Raw genomic sequence first — 22,180 nt, 5'->3', positions numbered from 1 at the left:
AACTGGGGCTCAGTCCAACTTAGGAAAGCAGGGAGACTGGGAAGACCCTGCCTCGGTGTTATGCCAGCCAAGGTGGGGGGCGGGGGAGCTCAGGTATTTATCTACCAGCTCCCGTCAGCCTTATTTGAGAGCTGCTCCCAACAGGATTACTTCCATGGCTATCAGGCCTGTCCAGGCTTGAGGGCAGTGAATGCCAGCAGCCAGAGAAAACCCTCAGGTAGTCATAAGTCCTGGACCTTGGGAGCTGAGAGGTTTGGTTCAGAAAATGATGAGCAGAAGGGTGTGGGGCCCAACAGTACCTGCTACAGCCAGCTATATGCATCTGGTAAATTCCTGGGGGACTGGATCCCGTGGTGTGTGAAGGGTCTGTGGAGGCAGTGGGGGTCAGACCTGCTGACACAAGGCTTGGTCATCCTTGGCTCTTTCTCTCTACCTCTCTCAGTTGTAACCTGATGCTTTGAGTCCTCGAGGGTGGTAACAAGGTCTTAGTTTGATTTTAAAACACTTGTAGGTGGGAGTATTCACAGGGACTTAAGATTGTTTAGGGTTTTTTTTTTTTTTTCTTTTTTATCGTCCCTAGAAAGTGCCCTTAAAATCCTGTACAGCCAGGTTCAGGAATATTCTGCCACCTTGCCACTTTGAGTACTAAAAAGACAGATATAATAATAGATGAAAATTTATTTCAGAAAAATGAACCACATTTATTTTTTGAAGTACCTAAAAGACTGGGAATAAATTTTGAGTGATGGTTTCTATTTTCTCATGTTTTTATTCCAAGTGGCTTGCCTGGTGCTGATTACAACCTTTTCACTACAGACCCCGAGAGAATTTCCTCTTTCTTTGTTACTGCCAAGGCCCTTTTCTTTCCTTTGCAGGGGTTTAAAAGGACAAACTATGGACTCGTAAGGCTTTGGTATCAGTGGATGCCAAGAAAATGACACAGTCCATTATTTCTAGGCTTGTGAAATTATATTTCCCGAATTCCAGGGTACTTCATGAACAAGAACACGAGGTGCCAAAAAAGGCATCTAATTACCGTGTGATGCTAAAATCATTTTTGCATCAACTAAATAAAAAGATGATTATCAGAAATAGTGTCCTGCTGAACCTGTGTTGAAATCAATCATGAAAAATATTCCATTTATTTTTTATCCATCAGAATTATTTATCATTAATACTAGTACTTGAAATGATGATAACTCTACGGTTACACAATCCTACAGTTTCTTTTTAAATATTTCATTCCTTTGAAAAGCAAGACAGACCTAAGTTTTCAAGCATGGTTGACTCATTCTTTCAACATTCATGTACTGAGCTCCTCCTCTGTACTAGGCGATGCTCAAAGCAGAGGGGGAATTAGATACAGTTCCTGTTCTCATGAAATATACCCATTAGGAATCAGACAGAAGGAAAAGAAAAATTCATTATTTTCACTTTAGACACAAGAAAATAAAAATCTCACCTTCAGGGATATCTCTCAGTTATGAAAAGCAGAGACTTCAGTGAGATCTCTTTTAGCCTTCAGTTTTACCTATTTCTCACCAACTGATTATAACAGTATTCCCTAAATTCTGCTTCCTATACCCTAAATGAGGAGCCAATTCTTAAGTCAATTAATGCCACAGACCGATTGGTATTTTCATCAAGGATACAATTCCTCAGCACACAGAGCCTCTACCTAATACGACGTAAGATAATACATCTTTAGTTTCTATAATGTCTTCCACATGATTTTATCCCCAAATGCTTTACATACTTCACTAGGACAGCTATAGAATTAAAATAATAAATCAAAGCCCGGGACAGAAAGCAAAGAGGTTTATTCAAGGGAGGAAAAGACAGGTTTTCAACGAGCCAGGAGAAAAGATGGAGAGCCCTGCTTCATTTGTGCCAGAGTTACAACTCACAGCTCTTTCCTCTGCTTTAACTCTTTGGTTTCTTGTTCCAGGCAGCACCTCTTATCCCATATCTGCAAAGCCTCCTCTCGAAAAGACAACCAGGTACTTAAAGCTTAATAAGAATCTCACTTTCCCAACCATGCCTTTTCCCGTGCTTTGTCACAATGTTATCTCCCCCAAGCATCTCAAATTTAAAAGAATAATTTAATTCCTAAGCAGGTAGTTTTGAATTTAGTGGGAAAAAATGTAAACTTCTCAAAGAAATTCAGTGGAAGACCATCTGGAGACTTAGCAGCATATCTCCCTTTCAGTCTGAAATTCATTCATTCAGTAAATATTCATAAGAGAGTATTATGTGGGAAAACAGATGCAGACCCTGAATATCTGTGATCCTAAGTAGGCAGGTCAGGGAAGGCCTTGCCATTAAGCGGCATTTGAGCAAAGATCTGAAGGAAAGAAGGGCTGAGTCAAGAAAATATCTGGGAAAGAACAGAGGAAAGAGAAAGAGTAAAGTCTATGAGGAGGGAATGGTCTTGGCACTTTTTCAGGAAAAGCAAGGAAGTCGGGAGCCTAGATCAGAGCAGGCAAGAAGGAGGGTGGTACAGGGGCCGGGTAGCCAGACTGTGGAGAGAGCCTGACAAGTCACTGTAAAACCCTTAACTTTCACTCTGAATGAGACCAGAAGCAATATTTTAGTAAGCAATAAAATTAGAAGGCTAGAGTAGTTGGTCAAAATGTTTCTCCCTATGGCTTCAGTGATGTGCTCTGCATTCTTTTCTCTGCTTTGGTCTCACTGATCATCCTTGTGTCAAGACTGCATGAATGCCTACCCATCACAACCCATCTTGAGTTTGGAGGCAGGACAGCACAGTAGCTAAGAGCATTTGTTTCTTCATCCAACAAACATTTCTTAGATATTCTTTTAGGCACTAGGGCTTCAACCAAGAACAAAGTGGCAAACATCCCCACCTGTATGGAGCTGACATTCTGGCTCATGGTCTCTGAAATCAGTTAACCTACTGAAGTTCTTCTAGCTGTCTGCAATCAAGTTACTTCATTCTGTGCTTCAGTTTCAACATCTAAACCATGGGATGATAAGAGGGCCAACTTGTGGGGACTTTTGAAGTTTAAATTCATGTAAAGAACTCAAAATAGTGTGTGGTATATAAGAAACTCTCAGTAAACATTGGCTATTATTAGTTTTAAATGAGGAAAGAACTGAAGGAAAGAACAAGTTACAGAGGTATTGCCAACAGGGCGGGGGCAAAAGTGCAGAATAGGAAACACATTTTTGAAATAAGTAGTAGATAAAATTGTGTCCTCTCCCCATCCTTCTCCTTCAGGACACAGGTCATTCCACTATTCTTTTGAATCAACTCCATGCCACCGAATCCTCCCTCTTCAGCTCCCAATTCAAATCTTGAGGGTATTAACAAAGAGAGTGAATATTTCCCTCTTTTACTTCTATTTTATTCCCTGTTTGGTTAATTTTCATTGTCAATGTCATGGCAGAATTCCAGCTCCCCACCCCTGAATCACTACCAAGGTATATATATGGTCATAGAATTCTTAATTGCTCCTTTCATCCCCTCTTCCTTTTGTTTTTCTTTCTTATTGTTTGGGAGTTTTGCTAGGACTATAAAACCACAAAAAGGAAGATGCAGAAGTGTGTAGTCAGCTAGCTAGAGCCCCATCAGGGAGGACAGAATTTCTCTCTGTGTGCATCACTGATGTTTTCAATCTTTTGCTTCATTCTTTCCAGGTGACGCTTTAAGAGCCAGTTGTGGTCCTCAGTCCCCTGTGATGGCAGTTTTGCTCGGAGGCATGATGCTGGATCTTTAGAATCACCTTGGAGGTCCCTAGGTAGTCATTAGGCTGGATTACAAGGTGCCATGTAAGCACAATATAAAGGTAAGCATCACACAAGTCACCTGCTCAAAAGGGAATGCTGAGAATTCATTGGATTTCCCACGAGGGTAGAATTTCATCCTTTTCATAGCAAATCTTAGAGAAGGGAATAGCAACCCACTCCAGTATTCTTGCCTGGAAATCCCATGGACAGAGGAGCCTGGCAGGCTACTGTCCATGGGATTGCAAAGAGTTGGACATGACTGAGTGATTAAGCACAGCACATAGCAAATGCCATCTTAACATCATCTCTAGGATTTAGATGACATTTACAAAGTAGGATCACGTTTTCATTTAATTCTCACCATAATTTTATGACATAGATATGATGATCTCTGTTTAAAAGGAGAAACTGAGGCTTAGAGAGATTAAGTTACTTGCCTAAAGTCAGAATGTCAGTGGCAGACTGTGGATTCAACCACGGGCCAACTCCATCTTTCTTTATCTAATGATCTTCTTCCTCTTCTCCACCCTTGCGTGAGTAGAAAAGACATTCAAATTGTACAATAAGAACCAGGATGCCTAACCCTGAGAATATTTGACAAGAATCAGCAGGATCCTTCCGTCTCACTGAACTGCTTTGCCTTCTAACATCCACACCGAGGCATGAATTGGATTTTCAGCTGAGGGAAAACTCCACAAATGATTCCCAGGTGTTGTGAGCTGACTGCCAGCACCCCAACTGGCCATCCATCAAACAAAGGACTCGTTTAGGTCAGAAGATGCCGTATCTCACACATTCTCTGTGGCAGGAGATGAGATGAGTGGCGAACACTGACCACTTTTTTTCTTTAGCAGAGACCATCACTTCAGAATGGCGTGGACCAAGCCATGAGTGCCATTTCTGTTACGGTCTGCACACCTCAAACCAGAACAGTCCTGAAGCTCGCTGGGGTTGGGTACTGCTGTTAGGGCTACATATTTAAAGTGTTTTAGGATTTTTTTTGAACACAAAGGATAATAGTGTAGAATCGTGGCCACTTTTTCTTCAGCGCTTTCTCTGTCTCTCATAAACAATCAAGGATTTACTTCTTCATGCAGCAAATACCTTAAACTATTTCCTGGGGCCGCTGGTATCTGACGGCGCTAAATACACATTTGACTTCTTCATGTTTTCCCTCCACATTGCAACTGCTGTGTGTTCAAGCAAAACTGTATTCATATGGCTATGATTCCTAAACATTCACTGCATCAGTATACAAGAGCACAAGTCCCTTCTTTTCTGAGAAGTCCATGGAGTCTTTTCTAAGTAAAGCTATGACGTGACAGGAATAAATAAACAAGAAACTCAGAGGGTAGGTGTTTGTTTCCCACTTTAAGCCTTCAAAGATCACTGCCCTGCCACGGTTTAGCCCCCAAGGAAGGAGCAGGAGCGGCTGGTGCCATACAAGCCCAGACCTTATCTCTGAGCAGTAGATGTCCCTTTGGATGGACGGAGCCCCTCAGCAAGAGGCACCACAGCTCGACCAGTCAAGTCCGAGCCAGAGAGCAAAGGGCACAATTACGTATGTTGGTCCTGACCACAGGTGTTCCATACAAGGGTCAACAGCAGCCCCACTTCCACGGGAGCTGTGGAAGAGGCAGACAGGGAGGTGGAGTGGGAGAGGAGGACAGTTAATGGAAGCAAAGGGGAAAGGGATAGGCAGTGAGTCAGCATGAGACCCTAGAACAAGTGAGGAGACCAAGGTGCACAATCAATGCAGACAAAACAGAAAAATACAATAATCATCGAGAGAAAGTCCACAACATGAGCTCCTAAAAGCCCCTCTCATTTTTTTTTGTTGTTTGTTTGTTTTGGTTTGTTTTTTGTAAAGTTATCATTCTATTGTAACGGACATGGCGCTGGAAATGAACTTCTAATCTACAAAATCGGGGGCAGAAAGGCTGCCCCGTCTCCACAAAGAATCAGCAAGAGAAGAGTCAGATCTGTTCACCCTGCTCCGTTTTTCTCCGCCTGGATCACCTGAGACCAATTTTGGCGTGTTTAGGATAGTTCTTCTCTGGTAATAACTGTTGATGTATTTATAATGGAAGATGTGAGCATCCCTAAGGGAACTGTACCTGATGGGAGAACAGAAGAACCATGAGCAGTTTCACACTCCCTCTCATCCTTCTTTGACTTAATAAGCTCCTTGCAAATAACCAACTACTACTGCTCTGTGTCAGCATGCCCAGGGACTAAAGAAAGCCTTCACTGTACAAGACTATATATGAAAAGCATCTGCTGTACCTGGTTTAAACAAGGCACTATTTGAGCTGCCTGTCAGCGAGAATGTGGAAAATGGCTTTTAGGAAGGACCTCCTCTGTAGCAGTAGGAGCTGTGTGTGTAGCAGCACATGTTCACAGAGTACCAGGAGCAGGGCTTGTGATAGGGGGGTGGGGTGGGGTGGGGAGATGAACACAGAGACTCATATGAGGGTAAGGCCTTGGAGCTGGGTGTCAGCCCACTCAGCTCAGCTTAGCCCCGATCCAGGATCTGAGTTGGTCTAGGTTTTAATGCCACAGCAATCTCTGGCCTCAAAGGGATGCTGGTTAAGTCAGTCATAAGAGTCAACTGCATGACAAGGGGCCTTGGAAAAAGCCATTAGGTGATACGAGAAACGGTCTAAGAACAAGGATGGAAGAAACTGCGCAAGAGGTGGAGATGGACAGAAATATAATAACATCCCTAAGAAAAGAGTGAGTTCTGGCAAAAGGCAAAAAGTCAGCCAAAGGAAATGAGAAACAGCTTGGCAAGCCAGAGAGAGAAAACAGAGCAAGTGAACCCTACGAAACAACTTTGAGGACAATCTGATATTGAGGTGAACATAAAAATGTATGCAGAAAATTCCAGGAGCTATGTCTTTTTAATCAACAGTGAAAAAAAAACTGTGTAAAGATTAGAATCTTCAAGAAGAGAGTCAATAATCACAAAAGGACCCTGTTACTGGAAAAACAGAGGAAAAGAGAGGGAGAAGCTATAAATAATATGGTGGATCCAACAATGAGCAGACAGACAGGCAGTAAGGATTTGTGAAAGTGAAGGTCGCTCAGTTGCGTCTGACTCTTTGTGACCCCATGGACTATAGTCCATGGAATTCTCCAGGCCAGAATACTGGAGAAGGCATTCAGTCATCTGAAACAAACAAAACCTACAAAAACAGATTTAAAGGACTTACTGACATTAAGCAAACAGAGAAATGAAAAAATATTAATAACCAGAAATGCCCTTTATATAATTTTACTTGAAATTTTCATTTGAGTTTGGTAAAAGTTACATACGGTCTTACAAAGGTTGTGAAGTAAAGGCAAAAGCTGCAAATAAAAAAGTATTACAATAACAAGTGGCATCTGAAAACCCATGTGCTCACCAACCCCACAGAGATGGCAGGACTAGTGTTGCCATACTTGAACTTGTCTTAGCAAAGCTCGTGTGATACCCGGCAATTTTCACGATTTTTTCCAACACTTGATCTGAATGTAGATTAAAATCCTCCAGAAGCTTTAAAACAACAACGATATGATTATCGGTCAGGTTATTTGGGAAAGAACATCAATGCAAAGATATGAGATCACCTGAAAGTTTCATTTAATTTACCAGAGTCCCTGGCAGTTCTAGGCATCATCCAGAATTTGTTCACTGCTCTTCAAATTAAACTTAGGATTCCACTACCTCAACCTGCAATGCTGAAGATTCACCCAAGAGTTTTTATAGGGTTTCATGCACTTCATACTTTTAAAACACAAAGTACATAATTAAGTAAATCTCAACTACAGTCATATTGTACATTATAGCCCTGGTACTTAGTATTTATCTCACAACTGGAAGTTTGTACCTTTTGACGACCTTCATCTGATTCCCCTTATAGTTAACACTGCTGTATGGCATGTTTGAAACTTGTTAAGAGAGGAGATCCTAAGAGTTCTCATCACAAGGGGAAAAATTATTTTTTCTCTTTTCTTTTTTTGGATCTGTATCTGTATGAGGTTATAGGTATTAGGTAAACCTATGCAGTAATCATTTCACAATACATGTAAGACAAATTATGTAAGGTATACCATGTATACCTTAAACTTGGGGCTTCCCTGATAACTCAGTTGGTAAAGAATCTGCCTGCAATTCAGGAGGCCCTGGTTCGATTCCTGGGTCAGGAAGATCAACTGGAGAAGGGTTAGGCTACCCACTCCAGTATTCTTGGGCTTCCCTTGTGGCTCAGCTGGTAAAGAATCCGCCTGCAAAGCGGGACACCTGGATTCGATCCCTGGGTTGGGAAGATCCCCTGGAGAAGGGAACAGCTACCCACTCCAGTATTCTCGCCTGGAGAATTCCATGGACTGTATAGTTCATGGGGTCACAAAATGTTCATATTTAAAGAAATAAAGAAAGGCTGGCAAGGGAGATATAGAAGGACAAGCTACTGGGGCTTCAATATTTTCTAAAGCAGGGGATTTCCAGGTGCCTCAGTGATAAAGAATCCACCTGCCAATGCAGAAGATGTAGGTTCAATCCCTGAAAGGGGAAGGTCCCCTGGAGGAGGAAATGACAACCTACTCCAGTATTCTTGCCTGGAAAATCCCATGGACAGAGGAGCCTGGCGGGCTATAGTCCATGAGGTCGCAAAAGAGACACAGCTGAGCACACACACAGATGCATTTTCTGAAGCTGCATTTCTGAAACTATCTGGTGAAAGAATCTTTTTTTTTTCTTTTTATTCCTAATTACATTCAAGCCCTACTTTTTTATTCTTAGATTCAACAGGCATAAAACTCCTGTCAACTTGCTACAGAAGTTGCTAAATTGTTCCTCTGAATTTCCACACTTACCACAGACCAGTAAGTATGTGCCGTTGAGAGACCACACGAAGGGCAGCCCTGGTCAAAAGTATTATTCAGAACTGGAATTCTTACTTTATAGCTGTTAAATCTGAAATGCAACAAGGTCCACTCAGAACTCTACCCATAGCTCCAGAAAGTAAACACTTTAAAAGAAAGGTTTGTATCACGGAAAAAAAAAAAGTGGACATCTGCAGCCCTCAACAAATTGAGGTTTTGTCGCTGTTGCGCTTATCTTCTCAAACTGATTGCAGGGCCAACTTACTTCTAGGGTTTTATCAGCAATGATCATCAGTTCATGATTATGGTGGGAAAACCTTGCAGTAAGTATTTCCTGGGCCTACTCATTAGCACAGAGAACAGCATCAAGGCTCACAGGTGAGAAGGCACGCGATGGCTCCCTTCCTGCCACTTCCAGCTGAGCAGCTTTGGGCCGGAGACTTGACTCAGGACACCTCTTTCTCCGCTCATCAAACAGAGGAAGTGGCAGGATCTACGTCACAAAGTTACTCTGAGGATTAAGGGAGATTTTGCCCACGAAGAGCTCAGTACAGTGAGTGATACATACTGAGCGCTCAGTAAACGTCAGCCAGGGATGGCCACACACTTGGCAAATGGTGCCACTCCTAGGTGAAAGAACATGACGCCAGCACTGTCCCTGAAGGCCGGTCCCCCTGTGCTCATGAGGAGCTGTGCGGAGTCCAGAGCCCTGCAGACTCAGGGAGGTGTGTCCATCGCACACTCAAGACGAACAAGTTGAAAAGTGGTGAGCACAGCTGCGAGGAGCTGGCTCTGCCCCCAGTCTCGATGTGGAGAGACGCTCCCGTTCTTCCACATAAAGTTCCACATAAACACTAACCTGTTTCCAGTTTTGGCACCAGTGGCAGATCCAGATTTTACCCTCACTGAAAGCCACCTCTACCATGACCTCACACAGCTTCACTCCAGCAGAAACAAAAAGCTCATCTGATTGCGAGCTCAGTTTACTGTTTGACAGCATAAGCCCGGCTGGTTTTGACTTCTCACGGGGCCCTTTGGGGACCTAACGATGTGAGGCACCTCCCTGGTTCTCTCTTGACAGTGTGGACCTCGGGCACATCACTCAGCCCTCTGCTTCTGGTCCCCATCAGTGACAGCGTGGCTATCAGTATGCTGCCTCCCTTCCTGGAGACATGAGGCCCAACGATTCCTGACGAGCACAGCAGAGCAAACAGGGTAATGGGTGTGGGGGAACATATATATATATATTCATTCTTGAAACATATATTTAAAGTATATAAATATATATGTCTATTTAAAGAATTATCTTTTTTCACATGGTATTTCCCCTTCACTATATACTGCGAACCCTTTAAACCCACGCCATGTACTTTTTTAAAAAGAAATATTTAGTCTCTTCAGTTGATGATATTTTATGCTAAATTCCCTCTTCAATATAAGATGATTTATATATAGCTGATTAACTTTGCTGTATACCTCAAATTAACACAACATGCTGAATGAACTATACTCCAGTAAAAATTAGTTTAAAAGATTTATTTTGCTAATTTATGTAATAAACCAATTATATTTCCTATATCTATATGTAAGTATTTCTTATATGAACGTTGATCACCCAGCTATGGCATGCAAGGTTACATCTCCATTATTAGTCCTGATCCCTTTTTATTATACATATATATATACACATACATATACATATAAAATTGCTTTACAATGTCATATTAGTTTCTGCCATACAACGAAGTGAATCCAGCTCTAAGTATATATATATAGCCCCTCCCTCCTGAGCCGCCTCCCTGCCTCACCGCATCCCACCCTCTAGGTTATCATAGAGCACTGAGCTGCGCTCTCTGTGCTATATAGCAGCTTCCCACTAGCTATCTATTTTACATGTGGCAGTAAAAACATGCCATGTACTTTTAATGCCTTAAACCATTAAGCTTCAAGTGCTATCAAAATTCATCACAAAGAAAGCAATAACAAGGATTTAGGCAGCCCTCTGAATTCTTTCCAGCTCTTTGAAAGCTCATATCAGAAGTCCCTGCCATTCTGAAACCAAGAGTTCTTGTTTATCACTAACATCAGCTGCAGGGTGAGCCCCAGCCGACATCATTGGCCCATTCATTTGGGTCCGTCTTGATGTTTCCATTCTACTCCTTCGTGTACAAGCAAAAGTCTCAGGAAGGCCATCTTTGCCAGGCATTCACCATTCTTCCAATCCTCCTCTGATCCACATGAAAGCTGGCCTCCACACACCTTCTGTCCAGCACTCTGGCCTTCCAGGTCCATCACATCTTGACATCCTCTCCCTGACTCTGACAACACTGTTGGGTTCCTCCCAACAGCAAACACTGTTCTCCCTAAACAGTATTCATCAGGGCCCATAGCTTCTTATTTCTTCCTACGTCAAAGCCTTTTTCTGTTTGTGTGTGTGTGTGTGTGTGTGTGAGTTAGTCAATCTATAAAAATTTCTGGATGGATTCTGAACTGAAGGCATTTCAGTGTTTCAGGAGATCAGCTCCCATCTGGGCACTGAATGTTCTTGCCAGAAACAAGGTTGGGTAGTCACCCAATGCAAGCTTGGTCTCCCTCAGCAACGGGGACCTTGCTCTCTCCTGCGGCAGTGTGAATTGTGAGCTAGTTCTTGTTCATCCTGAGCTGAGAGAGCCCTCCCTTTTATCTTTAGGTTTTATTCAGCCTCTGCCCACATAATAGGGTGTTTTATACAATCATCCAAATCCCTTTTATGTGATGGCCCGTGAGATAGACGAGGGCTCCCATCTCCAGAATAAACCTGCCAGGACATGGCTTCCTCGTTCCTCACCATTTGGTCACCCTCCTCCGGACATGTTCTAAAAGCCTACCTAGGACCTGGGGTCTTCTGTGCTTGTGGCATTTCCTCATATTCTGTTCCATCTCTTTCTTCTTTCCTTGAATGGCATGGATATGACCTCCCAGTAAGCTTGTACAGTGGTCCCAGACAACACAGAAATTCACGTGCAGAAAGAGCTAACATGATGGACTCTGTTGTCAGGCGGCCACTACATACATGTTTCCTGTTGTGTCCTGTACATTCAAGTTGGCCCAATTGTTCCTAGGACAATACACATAGCACCAGGGAACAATTGGGACCTCAAAACTAGTCTTCCAACAAGCCCCGTGTGCTGGCTTTATTGTGTCTTAATCCAAGATGTCAGTCTCTGTTCCTCCTCTAACCCACTCCCTTCCTAATCAGAGTCCCTTCATCAGATTTGTGCTTTGGATGTTACCATTCCTAAGGATAACAAGAAAAGCCGAACAATGTTCCTTCTTATTGACACTCCAGTGACATCCATGAAAGTGAAAGTCGCTCAGTCACTTCCAACTCTTTGCAACCCCATGGAATATACAGTCCATGGAATTCTCCAGGCCAGAATACAGGAGTGGGTAGCCGTTCACTTCTCCAGGGGATCTTCCCAACCCAGGGATCGAACCCAGGTGTCCCGCATTGCAGGTGGATTCTTTACCAGCTGAGCCACCAGGGAAGCCCATAGTGAATTATCATTTGTATAGCACATACTTTATAATTTACAATCATCTTACTCTTCAGAGCAACCCTGAGGAATAGGTATTACCCTCATTTTATAGATGAGGACACTGAGGCAGTCCAGGAACTCAAACCCAAGTAGCCTTCTGATTTCATAGTTGATGCTATTTAGTATACACTTTACTGACTCAGGAGCTCACGAATCTTAAGTACAGAAAGTTTTCTACAGGTAAGTGAAAGTGAAAGAAAGTGCTAGTCTCTCAGTCTTGTCCAACTCTTGGCAACCCCATGGACTGTAATCTGCCAGGCTCCTCTGTCCATGGAATTCTCCAGGCAAGAATACTGGAGTAAGTGGCCATTCCCTTTTCCAGGGGATCTTCCTGGGATTGAACCTGGGTCTCCTGCATTGCATGCAGATTCTTTACCAACTAAGCTGTCAGGGAAGAGGAGCTCACGAATCTTAGGTACAGAAAGCTTTCCATGGTTCAGTTCCAAATATCAGAGAATGAGTCACAGAGAAAAAAGCAGAGGAATCTGGTTTCCATTTCTGGCTTTGCTATAAACTACCTCACAGTTTAACTTTGGTCCTCAGTTTCCTCTTTCATAAAATAAGGGATCAAATTAGACAGTCTCTGAAGTGCTTTCCTGCCCAGCTGTCCTTTGTCTCCTGCCCTGTCTCTGCCGTGTTGCTAAAATTAGGCAGAAAACATTGTTGAAATACCTTTCTTTTTTATTTCTCAGCATTCTTTTTTTAAGTTTCTGGAATTAGCTGGATAGTTTGACAACTATGCAGCTAGTCTGTCAATAAGGAAGAAAACTGCCATCTATTTAATAGTTAAATTTTAAGCAGTTCATTTTCTATAATGAGAATACATTTCTGGAAAGACCAGCCATGGGGCTGCACCCATAAAAGTCCGCATCAAGTGGAGACCATCTTTAGAGCCACGTATTCTCAACACAGGTTCTTAACGCAGGCAAAGTTTGGCAATGTCTGGGGACAGTTTAGGTTGTCACAACAACTCAATGGACATGAGTTTGTGCAAACTCTGGGAGATGGTGAAGGACAGGGAAGCCAGGCATGCTGCAATCCATAGGGTCACAAAGAGTCAGACACGACTGGATGACTGAACAACCACCACAAACAGGGAAGGTACCTCGGGAATCTGGCAAGTAGAGTCCAAGGACGCTGCTGAACATTCTATAAGCACAGGGCAGTCCTCATGACAAAGAATTATCTGGCCCAAGATGTCAAAGAGCTGAGGTTAAGAAACTGTGACTTAAAGAGCCAAGTCAAACAGCCCCAAACTCTTGCTGGTGTTCTAGCTAAACTGGTCCACTTGAGAGGCTAACCAGGTGAGCTCACCTGAAAGAGCTGAGGCTCTGGCACCTCTCTTACCTGGCGAAGAAGGACGCAGCCACCGAGGTGCCCGAGGAGGTCTCGCTGGCCACGCAGGAGCCCTGCGGGGCGGGGACGCCGCTGCAGGCCGAAGGCTTGTCCGCATTGTAGCGATTCAGCACCGCCTCTGTTAGGCCTTCCCGGCCCGGCTCTGTCATCAGCTGGGAGATCTGACAAGGAAAACGGATATTGAGCTCATTACCTGTGGCTCATGGCACTTCCTGACCACCACTGGCAGCCTCTCTGTTTTGGGGTCGAAGCCAGAGTGCAAGGGAGATGGGGATGGGGGGGTGGAGGGGGGGACTGGGAGGAACACACTCCCCACATCCACTCATGACACGTGACACTACACACTACATGTAGTGTCCAGGGCTTCTCCGAGGCCACTTCCCTGCATTTTAGCAGTATACCGCATTTTCATTAAATGTAATGGAATAAAATGATCCTCTGACATTGTAAGTTTCAATTACGTCTGTGTCTCCCTTCCATTTGGAGGTGAAAGCAGGGGCCATTAATCAACACTATTTGCAGCCCAAGACCAGACCAATAAAGACCAACTAGTGCTGGTTTCTTACCAGGAATGGCCCTCAGTGCTCTCAAACAGACAAGTGGGACAAAGATATCATTTTTATTAAGGCAGAAGTGAACCTGCTAATGAAGAACCTAAGAAATTAAACAAAACACTATTTGTTACTGTTGTTGCTGTAGGCAGTCAGCAAAGAGATGACTTGGAGGAGCTCATAAAAATAGATACAGTCCAGCATGAATTACTAATTTTTTTTTTCTTGGGTGGTTTAGACCATTTCAACAGACTTAATTTTCCTACCGGTTCATTAAGATAAATGGTTTCCATTTTATTGGCAATAACTGACTTCATGATGCAAATTCTAGTGGATAGGGATGGGTCCATTTTGCCTAAATGCACATAATAGACCATGAAGAACCATACTTCTGGGGAAAGTTAGATACCTGTATAGAAATATACAGGTCGTCCCACTGGGACGACCCAGAGGGATGGTATGGGGAGGGAGGAGGGAGGGAGGAGGGTTCAGGATGGGGAACACATGAGAAATAAAGGAATAAAAAAAAAAAAAAAAGTAAAAAAAAAAAAGTAAATGACTGATAAAAAAAGTAAAAAAAAAAAAAAAAAAGTAAAAAAAAAAAAGTAAATGACTGATAAAAAAAGTAAAAAAAAAAAAAAAAAAGAAATATACTTTTGGAAAGTGCTAATCCCATGACAAATGCAACAATTATGCTGGCAAGTCTAAGTGTGCTGTTTCGAAAGCCTGGTACTTTAAAACTTCGGTCTACTTACAAAAAGGAAAAACTGTTGGGTTTTTTTTTTGTTTTTTTTTTAAGGAAACTTTTTAGTTTTGTTAAAAAAAAAAATCTGGTCTCCAGGCAGTTCAAACCTCTTAAATGTTGAGTGGAAAATGTTTCTAATTGCCTAGAAAATACAAGAGCAATAAAGCAAAGATCAGGAACAGTTTCTACTTTGTAACTGAGCAGGCCAGAAGGCCAGTGAAAGAGTCCATTTGTTAACCTTTGAACATAAAACATTTGTACTTTTCATTATTAGAAGAATAGCCATTACTCTTGAGCCCCATAGACTTGAAACTTTGCTCTGCTTCAATTCATGCCCTGACTTGGAAAGCCTTGGCATTATTCAGTTGTAACTCTGCCAACACACACTTTCTTATTCTCATTCATTAAACGTATGGTAAGGAAACTCAGCCTACATCAGCAAAAGCAGAGAGCAGGCAGGAAAGATAGCCAACGGCCTGGAGGACATCCCCTGCAGACACAGGGACTGCTGCCCTGGGGCTTCCTCTGCTGCCCATGGGGTGTGGGCTCCCCTCAGCCAATTGCCACTCTACCAGAGGAATGAGGCAGGCTGGAGCGGGGGCAGCTGAAACAATCAGGGACCTGGCCACCGCCGTGCACTCTGTTGTCAGCACAAAATGGGTGTTGATGAAGCACTGGTGGTACATGATGCCATCCTGGACAATGTCCCCCCATAAAACTGCAAAATTCGTAGCACCATTTTCTTTTCATCAAGCAGCTACAATCCAAGGGACACATACACTGCTTTTAATACACAAAGACAACCGAAAAAAAATCAGTAAACCAGTTGCGTGAGTTGTGCAATTTGTTACCACTTACAAAATGCATTCACTGGCTGTAGCTACCGTCTGATCTTCTGCTTGTGTTGTTTCCTTTTCATTAGTGTCACTATAATCTGAAGTTTGGAGGGAAGGGAATGGCATTCTTCTGCCTCTCTATGTAGGAACAGTCCTTGCACATGCCCTGTGAACCCACATAGAAGACAGTAGGATGTGTGGCAAATAACATGACGGCCTAACTCAGAGGCACGGGCTTCCGGGCAGTTCCAGGTTCCTGAGTCTGGCCCACGAGGAATGCAAGGATCCTGTGGGCACACGGTTTTTCACCGTGTCACCCAGCAAATGAATTTCCATGCACTGGCCTCCTTAAAAGAGAGCTATTGGCTACCTTGTGCCAAGCAAGAAACTCTAACTCTTAAAGAACTGGAGATTAGTGGACATCAGATCAGATCAGATCAGTCGCTCAGTCGTGTCTGACTCTTTGCAACCCCATGAATCGCAGCACGCCAGGCCTCCCTGTCCATCACCAACTCCCGGAGTTCACCCAGGCTCACGTCCATCCAGTCAGTGATGCCATCCAGCCATCTCATCCTCTGTTGTCCCCTTCTCCTCTTGCCCCCAATCCCTCCCAGCATCAGAGTCTTTTCCAATGAGTCAACTCTTCACATGAGGTGGCCAAAGTACTGGAGTTTCAGCTCTAGCATCATTCCTTCCAAAGAAACCCCAGGGCTGATCTCCTTCAGGATGGACTGGTTGGATCTCATTGCAGTCCAAGGGACTCTAGAGAGTCTTCTCCAACACCAGAGTTCAAAAGCATCAATTCTTTGGCGCTCAGCCTTCTTCACAGTCCAACTCTCAAATCCATACATGACCACAGGAAAAACCATAGCCTTGACTAGACGAATCTTTGTTGGCAAAGTAATGTCTCTGCTTTTGAATATGCTATCTAGGTTGGTCATAACTTTCCTTCCAAGGAGTAAGCGTCTTTTAATTTCATGGCTGCAGTCACCATCTGCAGTGATTTTGGAGCCCAGAAAAATAAAGTCTGACACTGTTTCCACTGTTTCCCCATCTATTTCCCATGAAGTGATGGGACCAGATGCCATGATCTTCATTTTCTGAATGTTGAGCTTTAAGCCAACTTTTTCACTCTCCTCTTTCACTTTCATCAAGAGGCTTTTGAGTTCCTCTTCACTTTCTGCCATAAGGGTGGTGTCATCTGCATATCTGAGGTTATTGATATTTCTCCCAGCAGTCTTGATTCCAGCTTGTGCTTCTTCCAGCCCAGCATTTCTCATGATGTACTCTGCATATCAGTTAAATAAGCAGGGTGACAATATACAGTCTTGACGTACTCCTTTTCCTGTTTGGAATCAGTCTGTTGTTCCATGGCCAGTTCTAACTGTTGCTTCCTGACCTGAATACAGGTTTCTCAAGAGGCAGGTCAGGTGATGTGGTATTCCCATCTCTTTCAGAATTTTCCACAGTTTATTGTGATCCACACAGTCAAAGGCTTTGGCATAGTCAATAAAGCAGAAATAGATGTTTTTCTGGAACTCTCTTGCTTTTTCCATGATCCAGCAGATGTTGGCAATTTGATCTCTGGTTCCTCTGCCTTTTCTAAAACCAGCTTTAATATCTGAAAGTTCATGGTTCACATATTGCTGAAGCCTGGCTTGGAGAATTTTGAGCATTACTTTACTAGCGTGTGAGATGAGTGCAATTGTGTGGTAGTTTGAGCATTCTTTGGCATTGCCTTTCTTTGGGATTGGAATGAAAACTGACGTTTTCCAGTCCTGTGGACATGGGACACTCAATTCTTAGGCCTCTAAATACAATGACTCAATAATCGGTTGCTTGTATTTTATTTTTATTTATTTATTTGCCTGCATCGGGTCTTAGTTGTGGCACACGGGGTCTTCAATCTTCGTTGCGGCAATCAGGATCTTTTGTTGGTGGCGTGCAAACTCTTACATGCATCATGTAAACTCCAAGCTGCAGCATGCGCAGTCTAGTTCCCTGACTGGGGATGAAATCTGGGCCCCCTGCATCGGGAGCACAGACTCATAGCCACTGCACCACCAGGGAAGTCCCCTCAGTTGCTTGTAGAAATTAGAGAATGTTTTAGAGCTAGAAGTGATATCAAGGTCATCCTGTTTTTCTTAATTAAGGAAACTGAGGAGCAGAGAAATGATTTGCCCAAACAAATGCTGGCTGAGACCAGGATTCTGACTCCAAGGCCAGCACTAGCCCTCCTCTTTTCCTTGACTCCCTCTTCTCCCTCCTCCCTTCTTTCTCCTAATCAAAAGAAAAATTTTACACATAGAGAAAAAAAGTCAAATAATGGTCAAACATATGACAGGGATTATAAAAAACACAATTTAACATTTTATACTTTAGAAAATATATTTTAAAAGAAATCAAATCATATAGAGAATTGAATTGCCCATGTCCCTGGTTCATTGCCCCTCCTCCCGGTTCCCCCTTTCCAGACACGGTCAGTGTTGTGATTTTGGTGGGGGCGAATACTTTGGCCACCCCATGCAAAGAACTGACTCATTGGAAAAGACCCTGATGCTGGGAAAAACTGAAGGCAGGAGGAGAAGATGAAGGCAGGACAACCATGGACGAGATAGTTGGATGGCATCACTGACTCTATGGACATGAGTTTGAGCAAGCTCTGGGAGTTGGTGATGGACAGGGAAGCCTGGTGTGCTGCAGTCCATGGGGTCACAAAGAATCAGACACGACTGAGCAACTGAACTGAACTGAGTCCATGCTCTTCTTCACCATGTGCCTTCCATCACATCCCCCAAGAGCCTGGCTGAGCTTGCCCTGTGGCTCCTTTGGAGCATTCTCTACATTTTGCTCTGCTTGTTGCAAAATGGGAAGGGGCACCCTCCCAAATGTCAACTACTATATGATCTCCCCACCTAAAAGTTCATGGTTTGTACATGAACTGGGTGTTTGTAATTAATACCCAGTGTCTTCTTTAGGGATTACAAACTTTCAGAAATAATATACACACAGCTACAGCAATGCTAACTGACCTCCCCCTCAATCTCTGCACTCCAGGATTCCAGCCTCCCTCAAGTTTCTCAAACAGGCTCCTCTTGCAACAGGGTCTTTGCACGTGCCTTCACTCTCCATCTGGAATTCTTCTACTTTTCCTTCAGATCTAAGCTCAAGCATCACTTCTCAGAGAAGCCTTCTTCCAATCTCCCTCCAGCCTCTGTGGAGCTTTTACAGAACCACAGTCCTTCCTTCAGTATCTTTACCTTGATTTCTAGTATGCATTTAAGAGTAGGTCACTGGGGCTTCCCTGATAGCTCAGTGGTAAAGAATCCTCCTGCCAGTGTAGCAAACATAGGTTGGATCCCTGGGTTGGGAAGATCCTCCAGAGAAAGAAATGGCAACCCACTCCCATATTCCTCAGAATACTGGACAGGGGAGCCTGGTGGTCTATAGTCCATGGGGCTGCAAGGAGTCAGACACAACTTAGCCACTAAACAACAAACAACATCGTCTCTCACTACACAAAAGCCCCAGGATAGTGGATCAAGGGTTCCCAGAGATCAACACAATGCTGGGGTGTCCCAAACATATTTTTGGAATAAATCTGAGCTATTATTATTTTCTACTTCTCATATTTATCTAATTAAGTATTTTTCCTTAAGTCCTTTAAATAAGAAGTCTTAGTTCTTTTTAAAATGTCACTGTATTTCTATTTCGTTTGCCTATTGGGATATACTAGTATTTTCCTTCTCCATATCACCACGGAAGTGTAGCGTCCTGGCTCCACTCTGTGCTAGTTTAGGGATGGAGAGCTGCCTCTTTTTCAGACCTGTAATTCATTTGTTCATTTCTTCACATGAACAACCACACACTGGGTACTTAGTCCCTGCCAGGTCCTGTGGCAGGCATACATGCCAACATTTCTTACAGTCTCCTGTATCTTCAATATTTACTTTTTCCTCCCTTGAATGCTGTGTACAACTCACTGGCTCGCCGGCCATCAGTTTCATATACAAAGATAATCCAAAATAGCTGGCCTAAAGCACAACTCCTATCTGGTATCTCTCCTTTAGTCAAATCTTTTTTATTCTGAAAAATAGCCCAGCTAGGTTAGCTGTCAACAGAGGCAATGATAGCTGGTTTGACTGAACAAATAAAATCATATTCTAGACTACTCTGAAAGAGAGAGAGCCCCCTTGTCAGATAAGCAATGCTTTTTCATATACACACTGGAGCATAGGCTTTAAAATTTTGGGTTTTGATGGAGTTCTTCTTACCATGGTACTGTCATGCTTGCTATAAAAATTTCCCTTTTCTTCAATCCCTCAAACTACATATAAGTTGTAACCGAACTGTTCCTCTATAAAAGAAACAGGTAATTGGCTGAAATTTGGCTATAAAACAAGTATTCCCATCCAAATTCTTCCTATGGCTCTCTGAAATTGTGATAGCTTGTAACTCTACTGGTCATACATTAAGCAGAGAAGGCTAAAGCTCCATATCTATGATGGTTACAGCGTCACTAACAGAAAAAAAGGTGGCCCTAATACCTGTTGACCTCTTTGGTGATAATGAACCTCTTCTTCCTCTTACAAAACTCATTTGAAACTATCAAATTTAGGTTACGCAGACAAATTGGCTATTATTCCCATTTCACAGATGAGAAAAGAGAGGTTCAGGGGAGTCAGTAATTTGTCAAGGGCTGTTCAGCCATTAAGTAGGGAAGTTCAGATGGAAATGCATATTCTTTATTCTTTTTTAAAATTATTGTAAGATCTCATCTCAGTGACTGAAGTTTACTGAATAACCTGGGAATTAGACTTGGCAGATTCCATGGAATAAACTTTACTTAGTCACTGACCTCCGGAGAAGGAAATGGCAACCCACTCCAGTATTCTTGCCTGGGAAATCCCATAGACAGAGGAGCTTGGTGGGCTACAGTCCAGGGGGTCGCGAGAGTTGGACATGACTTAGCGACTAAACTACCATAGTCACTGACCTCAAGAGATTTGAAAGAAAGCTAGACCAAAAAACTTGCAGTCAGCCAAAGAAAGACAATGTTTCCTCTCCCTCTCCAGAATAAGGGAGGAAGGGATGTAGGAATGTTGTCTGTAATTTGGCCACGGGGAGCTTCTGAAATGTGTTTCTAGCCAAATCTTTAGGTCAGAGAGGTCCTCAGGGAACCAGAAGGAAGGAAGGTGTCTGCGTTCCCCTGCTGGCCTTCCTGGGTGAGCAGGTGCTGAACTTGGGTCACTCCCAACCTCCTTCTGAAGGGAAGAGGCCCCGGGTGGGCTCACCGGCTGCAGCCCCAGTCAGACAACACAAGTGACTGAGAGAGACCTCACTGTGAACTCTCTCCACCCCACCGCTTCCTGAGCCAGAGCTGGGTCTCAGGAGCCACGCGAGGCAGACCCTACAGCCTCTGAGGGATTCCAATTTCCTTCCTTGATCATCCTTGTGACAGAACTAACAACCCCCCCCCACCCCACATTCCCGAGCAGACCCTCCTGGGAGGCAGACCACCGATCTAACAGCACTCACTCTTCCTTGGGTTCTGAATTTTAGTTCAGGGCAGTGGCCTTTCCCCCCAGCCAGGGGCACCCTGCACTTCAAAAGCAAGTCTCTCTGAGAAGGGCCCGCTCTTTCACTGCCAGCCATAATGAAGGCTCTGTTCTGGACAGATCTGCCCGGAAGACTCTGCTCCTCTAAAGGGCGAGGAGAACCCCAACCCCTTCACCAGTTGTGCAGCCATCCCACCTTTGGTGGGGCCAGGTAGGTGGGCGGCATGCGGGGTAGAGCTGAGGGGTGGACTGTAGCGGTCAGTCCCACAGAGCCCTCACCCCAGGCCTGTGGAAGCTGGATTCCAAGAGGCTGATGGTCAGAAAGCCAGGGTGCTTCCTCAGGGGAGAGCAGCCAGTGAGGAGGAGCCAAGACTGGACCCCAATTTGTATGATTCTGAGACATTGTCATCCTGTTTTCCACACTTTGTCCAAATACCACCCTGGCTTTAACTGTCCCCTCACAGTGGCTCTACTGGCCCCCTCCCCACAGTCCACTGTGTGAGGAAATGCCCAGACAGCAAGAGGGGCCAGAAACAATCTGCAATCAAATGCCTTCTTTTCAGAGGACTACGGTTTACCTCCGCTTTTCAGACTGTCCTGAATTAATTTCTTCTCTCACGACACTGTGAAAGCTACCAGACTCTTCCCGGGAAAATTCAGATCCCCAAACCGCATTCTCTCCATGTTAACATGTCTAAAAAATGTAAAGTTCTAGGGGAAAGGATTCGTTATCTTGATTATGTGGGTATGTTAGAGCCTAGAAGCAGCAACTGAAAACTTGCCAGGGGGTTCTAGTCACTAACTTTAGGGGGACTAGATTTTTACCACAGGATTTTGTTTGGTTTAGTTCTGATTAAAACCTGCAGTTAGCTCCCCATCTCAGTTACACTGGATGGTTTCACTAACACAACAGTACCTGACTTTCAAAACACCATAT

At 43.7% G+C, this 22,180-nt stretch overlaps 1 protein-coding gene across 1 annotated transcript in view; it reads right to left on the bottom strand.

The window, feature by feature from the left end:
- KIF26B (kinesin family member 26B) overlaps nt 1-22,180 on the bottom strand; it is a 518,582-nt gene that overhangs the window by 257,032 nt on the left and 239,370 nt on the right. The window contains exon 4 of the mRNA XM_086344948.1: nt 13,545-13,714. Within this exon, the coding sequence (XP_086201074.1) occupies nt 13,545-13,714 (170 nt within the window). The remainder of the gene's footprint in view (nt 1-13,544; nt 13,715-22,180) is intronic.

This window comes from Bos grunniens, chromosome 16, assembly GCF_055505025.1.
Source record: "Bos grunniens cultivar Pamir isolate PY7600 chromosome 16, Bosgru_T2T1.0, whole genome shotgun sequence".
Classification (NCBI taxonomy): domain Eukaryota; kingdom Metazoa; phylum Chordata; class Mammalia; order Artiodactyla; family Bovidae; genus Bos; species Bos grunniens.
Note: the sequence above shows the minus strand (reverse complement) of the source record. Positions and strands in the feature narration are given on the sequence as shown.